This window comes from Onychostruthus taczanowskii, unplaced genomic scaffold (assembly GCF_017590055.1).
Source record: "Onychostruthus taczanowskii isolate IOZ18803 unplaced genomic scaffold, ASM1759005v1 scaffold58, whole genome shotgun sequence".
Taxonomy (NCBI): Eukaryota; Metazoa; Chordata; class Aves; order Passeriformes; family Passeridae; genus Onychostruthus; species Onychostruthus taczanowskii.
The window spans coordinates 9,022,850-9,036,663 of NW_024503457.1; the positions used below are offsets into that span (position 1 = coordinate 9,022,850).

Genomic DNA, 13,814 nt, shown 5'->3' on the forward strand with positions numbered 1-13,814 from the left:
CTTTTCTTCTGACATTAAGATGAAATTTGTCACACAGTCTGTCTCACTACTTTTAAACTAGCTCTAAAGGGTCAGAAGTCTATTTGTCAAGCTCTCCTAGAAGTAATCTATTCATCAAGTCCCTTCTTGGTGAAATTCTTGCTTTCCACTTTGAAATTCATTGATTGGCACAGCAGCAGAAATTCACAAAGTGCTTCAAAAGCTAGAAAGGTTACAAACTTCCCAACAAAGATGTCCCTTAATGAAAAGAACAATTGACTAAATGTGCTATGTGATACCCTGAAAAACACATCATGTCTGGACCTGTGTGGTAGCTTTTTCCTTGCACAAGTGAGACCCAAAGGCTTTAAAAATACCAAATCAACTGCTTTGATACACAGTAAAAAAAAAAAAAATTCTCTGGAAAAGTTTTGTCATGACATGTATAAAGGTTATCAAGTAACAGCTTTCCATTAGATTGGTATTTATAGTTTACAGCCCATAGTCCAAAGACCATAGCTTAAAAAAAATGGATGGGGTTGGGTCTTTTTTTAAATGGAGGAGTATAAATTAGGCACTACACAACCAGGTATTAGAAGTGGTCTGAAAATATGGTTATTTGCATTGCACACAGCAAGCATACTGCACATTTTAAAAAATAAAAAAAATCCAACCAACAAGCAAACTGTCAAATCTAAGAAGACAAACACGCAAACACAGCTGGAAAAATAATTTATTGAATTTACCAACCCTTTCAAAAAAAATAATATACCTATACAGGTCTTTTTGGTTTTTAAAACTCTCTACAGAAGTTGTGCCATAGCTTACAAAGCCATGATTCCTATAGGATCACCTGACCTCATTGTTGCAATAAGCATCAGGGCCTCAATGAAATAAAATCTTTTTGCAGTACACTGTAAGTTTCCCTTGTCTTGAAAATTATTAGTGAATAACAGCTTAGCAAGCACTGCAATGGTCTACTGTCACTGTGAAAACTTATCTTCATCACTAAAAATGTTTCCTGTTTCTACTTTAAATTCATCTAACCTCAGTTTCCAGCATCCTAAGGTTTTGCTAGATTGCTACTATTAAAACACTGTTCCTCATAGTTACAGCTTCAAGCTTTATAAACACCGAGATGCTCTCTAAGATCTCAGTAAGGAACATTTGCCAATCCTTCAGTCATTCTTTTGGCTCCTCCGGTTCCTTTTCAACACTTCAATACTTTGTGAAGTGCACTGGGACAAGGTATAGCTAGCTACACAACTAAATCTGGAAAAGAAGGAAGACAGGAAGGGAAGAAGGAAGAAGTGAGAAAAATAGTGGGCAATGAGAAAAATCACACAGGAAAAAGGTATGAATGAGCAAAGGCGGATTACCAGACTGGTGCCAAAACTCTGAAATGAAAACAGAAAGTAGAAAATCCAAATGCCAGAATTCTGAAGCTGGCTGCACTTCATGTTCAGCTTCAGTGGTCTTACTCCAAAGGGCCCTAGAGTGTTTGGGTTCTTTTGTTATTTCAAGCAACAAAGCAGATAAGCTCAAGAAAAAAAGGGTAATTTTACAGGCAGCTCTCGAAAGCTACTCTTGGCTTATCTTAAAAAATTATGTTGGGGAACCACTTTACACACTGATGTGCAAATGTGATGAGGACAAAGAATCTTACAGACTCTGTATTAATCTCTCACCCACTGAACATGAATTAGTGTTCTCAAGTATAAAAGTTTCCAAAGGTTCAGATATTGCAGGTACAGCCAAAAAATGCTGTTCAGAACATTCAAAGGAGACTATGATGCAAATTAATTTTAACATGCATAAAAATTATTTGCTCTGCTATTAAATTACATTTTCAGTCACACATCACCTAGCTTCTAATTCTGACCAGTACATGGTAAACCTGTGAATTATCAATTTTTATGAGAAAAAGTAAATCTATGTAGAAAGTTTCAAAATCAAAGAAATCAAACTTACTGTAATTGGCACATCTTTTGTTCCTGAATTTAATAAATGCAGATTTAAAATTTTTGGCAGATCTGTTAAAGAACAAAAAAAACACCTGTGTATTAGGCTATTTTAACATGTGAATCTTATGTAAAGTCATTTGCACTAGCTGGTTTCTTATATACCTCCACTGTTCAGTGTTAAGAAGTTACACTAACATGACCGAACAGCTAGTCAAAATAACTAGTCCCAAGAATCTGACACAAAACTGCCTTTTTGTATATTTGTATGTATTACATGCTTCAGCTTATCACTCATATTTCTAACACATTAAGAAGTGAACAGGCTAAAAATACTACAATCAATGACTTTTTCAGATGCACCATGTTCAGAAGAAATTACTCTTACTTGAAAATCTTTACATGTTAAGGAAGTAGCATGAAAAAGTTCTTCAGAAGCTATCTTTTTTTATTTGAACAGAAGATAAATACTGCTATTTGTCAGTAATAAATCCTTCTTACAATTTCAAAAAAATACCTCTAGTTTTACTACTTTATGATCACTAGTAGTTTTACTACTTTTTTATCACTAAACAATATTAATGTAAAATGTTAAGCCCAAATGTGTTAGAGGCAATTAAAAAAAAGATCCTATCATAAAACTTTGCACACCTTCACTTTTTCCCTGTCTGAAAATTATTAAGACTTACCCAGAAGTGAAGCAATTTTCACAAGTTCACCAACTAATTGAACCAAAATGCTTTTCAGACTAAGCCATGTGCAACTGTGTAACGTTAACCTTACTACTGGACTCACAACCTGGTGTGCAAACTATTGCTTGCTTGTACTCTGTGCGCTATTGTGACCTACTGTTGTAATCTGCCTTTTTAAAAGTACCATTCCACAGGCAACCCTGAACAGTACAAAGGTACTGGGCTTTCCCCTCCCCACCCTATTCCTGATCAATACTTTGACAACTGAAGACTGGTTTACCTTGTGTTCGTAGTGTACCAAAATCTAGCATTTCTGTTGATGAATAGATTCCTGGTGCTTTAAAAAAAAAAAAAAAAAGGTTACAATTTTCTTATTACACTGAGTTAATTAATTTGAATAATTGGAAAAAAAAACAAAAAATAACCAAAACACAAAACAAACCCAAAAATCAACCAAACCCCAACCACTCTTTCACATACCTGTTGTAACTTCTACTTCAACAGGCAGAATAATAACTTCTGTGTTGTCTGAGGCATTTGTTTTTATTCTAATGAAGGCTGTATGATTATCTGCTTCTCTTGAAGAAAAGCTGGCTCTCATCACTCCTTTTGTTTCATAGGGAGGTATTTCCTGATAAATAATCAAACAACAACTATGAGAGCACAGTAATTACAAAAAAAGCTGTCACACCAAATAATTACAACAGAAGCATTGAGTATAATTGTGTTAAGAGAAAACGCTACAATATCAGGAAGAGATAGGCTTCATATAATTAAAATTACCATTAAATTTATAAAGGATAGTTGTAATCACCTAATATGACACTGATTAAAACTAGGCATATGCAAGAGAACTTTCATGTCCCATTTGATTAAGTTAACAATTCTATGATTCTAAGTTTTACATATTCCATTTGTGGTAAAAAGACAGTAGACTACATTAGCAGAATGTGGCAACAAACAAAAGATATTCAGAAAAAATGTTGACAGTAATATCAAATACTGACTTTGCATACTCTAAGTGCTTTTTCTCCAAAGCAGACACAGGCCATACAGTTGCAGTGCTAAACACAAACTAAAAGAGTGCATAACTCCATGCAGCTAGAAGCTTGTGGAGCTCCATGTTTATTAGTCACCATGTAATTTACAGGAGAAAGTAACAACTAATTTCAGTTGCTGTACCATGTCTATCCTGTCAGTTCTAATCTGCATTCAGGGTTTAAAAGACATCTCTTTCTGTATTTTCTGAACACAGCTGCAGCACAAGACTAACTTGAGTACTACAGCTGAAATACCAACATCAGATTGTCTTCCTCATCACATTACAGAAGGTCTGAGGATTGGATTTTTGGTTGGCTGCTTGGTTTTTGTTTTTAAACAGAAGATGAAAACCTTGACTGTAAATCTTCTGAGGCACAATGACTGCAGATATATATTTTGAAAGCTGTTGAATATCAAAGTAAGAAGATTTCAAGTTCTGTTTTCACAGACCAAACATAATGCAGCCATTCATTAATGTATCAAAGGATGTGATCTGACTCTTCCATATGTGTAACTAGGGATCCAAAATTGGTCAGATCAAAAAATACTCCTGCATATGCAGACCGCTCTATCCAATCATTCAAGCATTTGGCATCAGAACAATTTTATACAATTATGTATATCCATATGTCAAAGTATCAACACCATATCTCAAGTCATTTCTGCTGCTTTGAAGGTTTTTCTAACTGCAGTGCAGCTCTTGACACAACCAATACAATGATGTATGTACCTGTATGTTTCCTCCTACTGGCTTGATTTTTTAAAACTGTCCCATTGTTTTGAAATACCAGTGGTTATATGAAAATGCATAACAGTGGGGATGAAAATGGATGGATAGAGGAAACAAGAGGATTAGTCCTTGCCAGACACTGGAAGCTTTCACATGTGAGTCATCATTGCCTTAACTGACAACCTGGCCAAGAGAAGCTGAAAAGCTTCATGCTCTGAAAAACATCCCCCTTGAGTTCTCCTGACAACCAGTAAAGGGCTATCTTTACAAGCAATGCAATTTGACCAAAGCAGTGTCAAAACATTAGGACATTAATGTTTTAAAGTCCATTTTCATGTGAACATCTAACCCTCAGTTTCCACTGCCTTTTTAAAAATGTTGTTGTCTGTGTTAATACTTATTTCCTTGCAACTTTTGTACCTAAAACTAAAATACATTCTGCTATTTTAATGGACTTTCTCCAGAAAAGAATTAAGAATTGTGATTGTCCTTTGTAACTCACTTGGAAATACCCTCTTAAAACAAATATAACTGTCACATTACTGTAATGATACACTTGAGCAAGAGACAAACTTAGGAGCCCAATGGCTCTCAAGTCTCTCCTAGACCAAAAACCAGTCATCAAAAAATCAAGTAATTCTAACTGAAAAGGAAAATAGGCTTTGTATCTAGCTGGACATTACCAACGGTGTGACATACAGCATGGAGCCAAGAACTGTACCTTCAGGATGCTTCTAAATTTTATTTCACTTAAAGGTATCAGTATGTGTTACTTCAAACCAGATTTAATGAGCCAGACCAGAAGTCCATCCAACCCTTGTCTCTAGCAGCAGACATGGTGAGTAGGGAGTAGCTGCAGGGCATGCATGTAGGCATATTTTCCAGAAGCTTCCAGCCACTCTCAACTCATGATCTAGGGACTTACTTCAGCCACACACACTGCTGTTTTATTTAGTAGTCCATAATAGATTTTTCTTCCCTAAGTTTGTTTAGCTTCATTTTCGACCCATGTGTGCATTCACAGTAACTTGCAGGAAGAACTTTTTAAGTTAAAAAACCCCAGCACCACCAAAAAAGCCAAGACAAATTTAAAAAAACCTAATGAACAAACCAAACAGAAAAATATGTATATTTTTTTCTGTGGGTTAGATCCAGCTCACAGGCCTCCAGGACCAAAAGTTCAGGTAGATGTAATTCATTCTTATGGGAATAATTTTATTCTTCACATTTCAAAACAGCACAGCTCAATGCATACGGCTTATCTTAATCAAACTTTTCATTCAACTCCTACTACCATAATATTAACAGACCCTGTTACTGTTTACTTTTTAATGGGGTGTTTTAAATGATTACATGACAAAACACAAAGCTAGTAAAAAAAACCAAAAGAAACCCAAAGCCTAAGCTCATATAAAAACAAAACCTTCCAAACAAGTACAATGAATGTTGCAAGACATGACTACTCACCCACAGCTTTCTTGTACCTCCCTGCTGACCTGTTGGAAGCTCTAAATGGAGATCACCTCCACTGGAATACATTTCTACCACCTGAGGTGGGTAACAGGAAAATGTTAGCACTCAGTCTTAGAGGGATCCTGTTTACTTATCAGGTATTATCATGGCAGTGGCATAGGTTAGTGACTATTTGACCTCTGGAATACCTTACAAATTAATGCTGATGTAGCCATTTGCTAGCGCTACATGTCATGTGCTTTCTAGGGCATTTTACTGTTTGTGAATCACTTAACAGAATCAGAATTTGGTTAGGTAAAGACATCAATCCTGCCCAAACTTAAGAATGTTTTCCAAGATTACATACTAGGGTATACTGAAACAACACCTTATGCTGTGCAAACCAGACAGGATGAAGCTAAGAGGCATCACTGGATTAAAAGATCTGTTTGCTTGCTTCAGTATTCCTTCTAATTACCAGTGAAGTTTAAATCTTTATTTTCCAGTAATTACAACTAATTTAAAAACTGAAATTTCACTGGAAAATCTCAATTTAGGAAATTAAGAGATCTGCAACTATAATCTAAAATGTCTAGAACTGATTTGCATCTGAGCAGGAAAAAAAATCTTATAATATGAAATACATGACCTCAAATAGTGCTAAAGTTCAAACAGAATTTTAAGAAGCACCAAAAACAACCAAAATTTCAGATTAATATCATAAACGAGCATTTAATGACTTTTCTCTTACGCTCACCTGCAAAGGTTCACTGTGAGGGTTATGGATATTTATGATAGGAGAGAAACTGCTATTTACAGGAACTCGTGCCCCAATAAATGGGCGCAATCGATAGGGGTTCGGAACTCCAATGCCAAACACCTGGTTCAGAAAAAGAAACACAAACTTAAGTAGCTGTCTGTAATTGTTGCAGAGCCTAACATGCCCACTCATTTCAGCAATCCACCACAAACTCTTTTTGATTAGTTTAATAGTATACTTATAACTAAACCTTTAAAACCAGTATCATACTAAAGCTCCGAAATAAAGAAACTGGTTTAGTTTGCAGCTACAGGCTATTCCTCATTTCTACTATTTACTTACATGTATACTGAAAAACAGACAATCAAAAAAACATCTTTTTTCTGACACTCTAGAATAGAGTGTGATAGATAGATACCAGCTAAAGGCTAATGAAATATGAAATGTTCCTTTAATCATATCATTATGAAACTGTCTATACTGGGAAGCATTTTTGTTGTTTTTTTTTGTCTGCAAGATATTGTCATGGTAAGAGTTATATTCTTTCAACAAGAGGATTTCTCTCATTTTTCACTTATTGGTCTCTCTCATCTGTCTGAATTATCTTTCTGAATCTCCAGTGAGTAATTTTTTGCCAGCTTAATGAGTAACATTGTTTTGCCACTGGATCAGATAAGTAAAGAGCTAAAGGATGAGCTAGATCCCTACAATGAGCCACTAAAATAACACATACAAAAAAGGTATTGGGCGGATTTTAAATCCTATGTAATTTTATTGATCTGGATTACAGTACTGCTCTACCGATCCTTACAATGGTCTATCTGTTACAACAAACAACAGGGATGGAAACTTCTTCAACTGGGTTGGTGGAAAAAAAAACCCAAACCAACAACCCACCACTATTGTGCAAGTATCCTTGGATGGTTATGCATCCCATAATAGATACTGCTTTGCCTCATTCACACTTGACTTTTCTGAAAAGCATGTAATTCTCTTACCTGATAAGTAAATACCCCATGATTAGAAGTGTTAATAAATAAAGTGTTCTCTACATTTCCCACTACTCTTGCGAGGAAAACTACATCGAAGGACGTATTCCCTCCTGGAAGAATTTTCTGGAAAAAATAAAAGCAAGCAAGCAGAGGGATAAGCAAATCTGTTTGCTGAATAAATTGCATCCTGCAGATGAACAATAGTTTTTGTGATGTAGAAATCCTCATGTGTCCTTTGTGGAACACTGACGTTAGAAAGTCAACTGCAGATTTGGAAAGAAAAAAGTAGAACTTTCAAACAAATGAAATGTGTAACAAACTAATAAAAACAGCATTCATTTTAAACTATTATCTAGTGCAGGATCATATTTAATTGATTTTTTGCACTGAATTCTGAATTTAGAGTTCAGCCTATCACAAAAATATTTTAGACTAACAGTTCAAATGCAACTGCTACAAGACTTCCATAAATACAACAGGCTGCGCAACAGGCTGCTTATCCCTGAATTTTTTCATGTTAACGTGGCTCTTGCTAAGCCACAGGCCCTGCAAACAAAACTGAAACTAAAAAGAGGACTCTATCTGACAGCAACGTGGTTAGGAGTAAACCCTGCTGACAACATGGTTTTGAATGTGCAAGTTCCTGTATCACAATTACTTACAGCTCTAAGTACACTGGAGTGACTACTGCACACTAACACCACTTCACCTCACTTAGAGTATTCAGAAAATTTATAGGAACAGTCTGTTTCTGTAAGTGCTCTGAGGAAATCTACTCACTTCAGCAACAAAGGAGATCTGCTGTTAAACCATCAATTATAATACATACCTCCAACATAGTCGGGACTCCTTGTCTTTCTGTGCTGAGTTCAAATTTGCTCTAATATGAGATGAAGAACTGCAGCATCTTAATACTTCTAGGTGTGCAATTATTGCAGTTAAGTCACTCTTTTAGAGAAGTCTCCATTCAGATTTGAGAGGAGGAAGAAAAATTAATTTTGAGAAAGTAAAGAAACTTACCCTATTTTGGAAAAACGATGCATGAAAATGTGATGTTGTAGCAGATATTGATACTAATGTAATTGTTTCTTCTGAGCTAGGGTTATGTAGGTAAACTTTTTCCATTTTTGGCATTCCAACTGGCCTGTCAAAATAAAGAGAAAATATTTACAAAGTGTCAGAGATGCAGCATAAAGAATCTAGAATCTAAAATAAATCCCTGGACTTTTTTCCCATTATACCAGATAGGAGCACAAAAGTGATGAATACTGACAACAGAGCTTGCATTTAATGCTTGTTTCAAGTCTGTATCTTGGGCCTATAGGAATGACTTAGTTAACATATTTTCCATTATTTTATTGCTTAGTTTTCCTGAAGGTTAACCTAATGTTGCATCACACTCATGAAATTCTACTGTCAGATTTTTATTACAGAATGAAAAGAAGCAAAGACTTCTATTTCTATGCTGGGACCTCTAAATAACTATCGTAAGACAGGGTGTACACAGCAACTGAAAATAAACAGAACATACAATAGCCAAAAGTCTAAATGCAAATTTTTTTTCCATGATAGATTATAAGTAGTCTTACCCAGAACCCAGAATTTTTCTGGTATTATATTTTATAATACACTCTACAGAATTAAGTATGCAGACATGTACAGCAACTACTATTTTATTTCTATATTGTATTTGAATTAATACCTTAACTAAAAAAAAATTAAAAAAAAAAAAGGTTTAAGATAAATTCTAGAATTTAGGAACCTTAAAAGATGGAAGTCACACAGTCAAACAACTACTCAAGTTTTCAGTAACAAGATATGCTAAGAAATTATTTGACAAGCTTTTGGACAGTTTGTTTTTGCTTACAACAGCTGAGGTGACAATAGATGTTCCTGTTTCAGCAATTATTTTTCAGACTTTACTGTCTCTTCAGAATTTTTTTCATGTCTTTTAACCCATATATTTTAAGTATCAACACCAAAGCACTAATAAAGCGTGCAGTTTACAGATTAAAAACTGCTGCATTTTGAATTCTGAAATACAAAATAGGTAATTCTTAACTTTCAGGCTACATGTAGTCCGTGTAGCACTCTCTCCCACTTCACTTGCTCCGAACACTGCAAGGACACCAAAACCGGTAAGAATTACTACCTGCAGTACGTGCATGATGATGACCAGAAAGAGGCAGCTGTTCTGCCATCCTCAATTAACCTTAACAGACCAAATTAATATGTGCTATTGCAGTCACCGTTTTTCAGAGGGGAGTGTGGCATATATCTCAACAGATTAAGCACTGTCACTTTGTTGTAAAATAAAGGCTCCACTGAATGGAGAATTTAGCGACAATAAACACATTATGCCACAATTTACAAAGCGATTGTGGTTACAGAACCTCCTATGCATGAAACATATGCTAAAGAAGCAGATGCTAAAGACCATGTTATTAATTCAAAGACACAATTATTAACCATCAAAAAATGACATAATCACTAACAAAAATATATCTGCAGTCTGCCACTGTAAAACTCTTTGCTTGCTGAGTTCACCTAATTTCATGTCTCCTTCAGCAAACACTTGTTCTTGATCCTTCTTTCACGCTGTCAAAAAATCTCATTTTGACTCCTCTAACTTCACCAGTGACAAAGACCACAATTTCTCTCACCTTTCAAAACCAAACATCTGGGTTAAGGCCTAACAGAAAATATTTTCATTTCTTGCTAGCATACATGGGGATGTCAGAAAAGGAAATAGTTTATCAGCTCTGGCATTTTTATTAAGGAAATAGTTTATCAGCTCTGACATGTTTTATTAACTACTGTAACTGCTACACTGCTGATCAATGGAATTAAAACCAGTAAACCTATGCACCTGTTCTTTCGCTAGGAAAAAGCTTACCAGATCAGAGGAATGCAAGTGAGCCAGGCCTCCAAATTTTCTCCTCTCTACCCCCACCTCCACCAAAAATCCCACCATAAAAACAAACATGCAAATCCACAAGCAAGAAAAGTGGCTGCGGATAGGGAGTTACCCAGCACCCCCTGAATTATGAATGCACTGCTTCAAACATTCTTTCACTGATGTCACTACAGATGGCCTTGAGTATTTTTTCTGTTTGGTAACTATGAAAAGCAGAAGCTTCTACACCAGTCAACATTTTTGCAGCAAAATCTTCGTTTAGACAAAGCGGTCAAGCCTTAAACAAGTACCCGGATTCTACCAACACCAATTTTTTTTTTAAATAGGAAAGAAATAAAACAGTCAATCTCTTCCAACACTGAAGAAAGCTCTTGTAGCCTGAGGATCAGCTGTCTGTTCTGTAGTTCTCACTACAAGTTTTCACTCTCCTTAGTGGAAGACATGCTCCCAGTGCCTTAGTGCAACTCCTTTGCTTGCCACAGTGCAGTTTTTGGGTACTTCTCCTCCCCACAGCACATTCAGCAGCTCGTCAAGAAGGGGAAGTCATCCGCCTACTCTGTAACAAAGCACTCCAATCACTCTTCATATGACGACTTGGCAGCAAAAGCTAGACTCAAACTGAACAGTTCCTTCCAACCACAACAGCAAGAAGAGAGAGATGAGTAGATTTTAATCACTGTATTATATGTGAGCAAATGACATGACTGGTGTATCTTCTGTGGTCTCTAAAAAGAAAGAGCTATGTACTGAAGACTGAAGACCGGAGTTGACATCAGTGACACTTATGATGCATCATGTGTGAAACATCACAAAGCCAAGAAAATGATCTTGAATGAACTGGCAATAGAAAAGCACCAGTCTGCTTATGTCAGAAAGGTAGTTTGGAAATAAAACTCATTAGCCAAGAAATATTTCAAATATTAACAATCTTCACGTTTTTCCAGTTGTGAAAAAAAGGGACTATACATCTGTTTGAGAGGCTCAAGTCTATAAAAACAAACTGGGAAACAGTATAACTCACTAATTTCATATTCCAGACTCAACTACCACAGTATAACTACAGGTAATAAAGGCAGAAGGCACTAAAAAGGAATTCTGATGTTGGGACTTTGTTTTACCTTACTCTTTTGCTGATAATTCTAATTTTGAAACAGTGAGTCTGGTATTACATTTGGCTGAGATACAGCTTTCCTTATATTCTTTAAGTGTGATGTTACCCAAATTATAAAGAAATAGGACCTCATAAACCTCACCTGTTTTTTCTGCCATTAGACATGGTAAAATCCAGGTAGTGCAATGTGCACCAGACACCTCTAATGAACCTGCATACCAAGCAATAATCTCATAAGGGATGCTCTCCAAGCTGCAGATTATCAAACCACAATGATCAGCACAAGTATGGGTGTAGCTGATGCCAAATTTTAGAGCCAAATTTCCCAGAGCAGTCACAGCTAGCACTTTTCATTGTGAGAAGCTGGTATAGACACAGACCTTCAGGCAAACATGAACTATCAAAGCATGTAAGATTTTGGCTCCTGATTCTTTGTCCCTGCATAAAAAGGTCAACATACACTGATAAAAAATCTGATACCATAACCTAGATGAGAAGATGCTAATTAACAAGGGTGAGGTGCCTGGTCAAATGAGTAAAGAAGCCTGTGCTAATGTTCTTTACTGCTGCAACTCAACTCTTCAAAGTCTAAGTTAGTACCTGCAGTGCATCGTAAGCATGTCCTTGTAATGGAATTCACTGCAGTTCCAGTGATCAAAAGGTACATTATTTTAACAACGGAAATAAGTTTTTGCAAATTTTGGGGAGATGAGTCCTTGAGTTACTGGCCCAAAATTGACTGGCAAAAATATGTAGGTACTCATTGTGAAGCAAATATAAATTGAGAAAATGCCCTTTTCAAAGAGCAATTAATTTTTTTCTTACTGCACATAGTTTAAGCACCTTTGTAAAATGCTCACTTGATTTATGAAAACTGATACAAATCTATTACTCAAAAGCAAAATATATTAATTCAGCAGATATATATTCTTCCTCTTCCATCCCTTACTCTTTCTAATGAGACTGGAGAGAGAAATGAAGTCAATCAAAAGCTTCCTAGATACATTTTGAAATGCTGGGAATATAGATAAATATACACAGTATTCAATTCTGATAAACTCCTTGTGCATTTGAGAATTTGACATGTTTTCCCCCATGTATTTTTTTCATTTAGCACCTTTGGTAACTGTGGAGAAAATTGTGAAACTTGTTGTCATGCAACATATCAGAAGTGTCACAAGGGTTAAATCAGTATCCTGTCATACAGTGTTCTGTCAGACAGGGGTGAATAACAGATGCCTAGAATGCAGAAGAGTAATGTGGAAAGCATATAAAGTCATGTGCCCTGAATGCTCTCCTAGGCCCATGAACTTCCTGAACCAATGAAGATGGTTTTCCAGCCAGAAGATCAGACTGAGCAAGCTCCAACAATAAGAACTTGGGTGTTGACTAGTAAGGTATTTTAATTAAAAGAAAAAAAACGAGCTGGTCTTACAAGGTTACCTCCAGAGACTGAAAGAGAATGCCTTTTGTGCCTCATCCTGAAGAAAACACTAGTTTCCTTACAGAAAGGAAGCCTGCATCACACACAAAACTAGAGAATTAGCGAGTACAGCATTCTTCCTGCTTCACACAAAACCAGTTGAGTGACACAGACAAGTGACTTCTTTACCTGAAGTTGAGTAGCTGAAGCACATACATTTGCATTCTCAAACATGTCTCCAACTCAGAAAAGCAAAAGAAAACAGAAGGGTTTTGGATTTGTATATGTACTAATCTGTAGATTGCTTGTTTCTTAATTTACAGATTTCTCTGACTTTTAACAGAGAAAGTTCTTTGACATCAGACTTGACAAAAAGGTGGTGTCAATGTAACTAAATAGAGCAAGTGCCCCATTTTAAGTTAGGAATCTAATGTAGATTCCATGCAACAAAATCACACCTTTTCCAAACAGTTATCAAAACCACATATACAAGTAGTAGAGTTTATCCAACCATGTCACCAAGTGTGATTGGAATGAATCTAGGAGTGTAATGAACTTTCAGCAGCATTGTGCAGTCTAGCATGATATGTGAACAAAACCTGAGGCAGATCTGGATGAAATGTCAATTTACTGTCAACAATTTCTCACATTCAACAGACTCCAAGGGAAATGACGTTTCCTTTAACAATATTTCTTTAAAATTCCAACAATCTCAAATTCACACATTCCAAGTGTATCAAATGTACTGTGTAAACA

At 35.9% G+C, this 13,814-nt stretch overlaps 1 protein-coding gene across 2 annotated transcripts in view; it reads right to left on the minus strand.

The window, feature by feature from the left end:
* Positions 1–13,814, minus strand: part of TMEM131 (transmembrane protein 131) — a 92,300-nt gene that overhangs the window by 37,800 nt on the left and 40,686 nt on the right. For both annotated transcript variants that reach the window (XM_041418091.1, XM_041418090.1), the window contains exons 5-11: positions 8,628–8,751; positions 7,614–7,730; positions 6,613–6,735; positions 5,871–5,951; positions 3,113–3,263; positions 2,913–2,969; positions 1,951–2,012 (exon numbers count right to left, since the gene is read on the minus strand). In XM_041418091.1, coding sequence (XP_041274025.1) covers positions 1,951–2,012; positions 2,913–2,969; positions 3,113–3,263; positions 5,871–5,951; positions 6,613–6,735; positions 7,614–7,730; positions 8,628–8,751 — 715 coding nt within the window. The remainder of the gene's footprint in view (positions 1–1,950; positions 2,013–2,912; positions 2,970–3,112; positions 3,264–5,870; positions 5,952–6,612; positions 6,736–7,613; positions 7,731–8,627; positions 8,752–13,814) is intronic.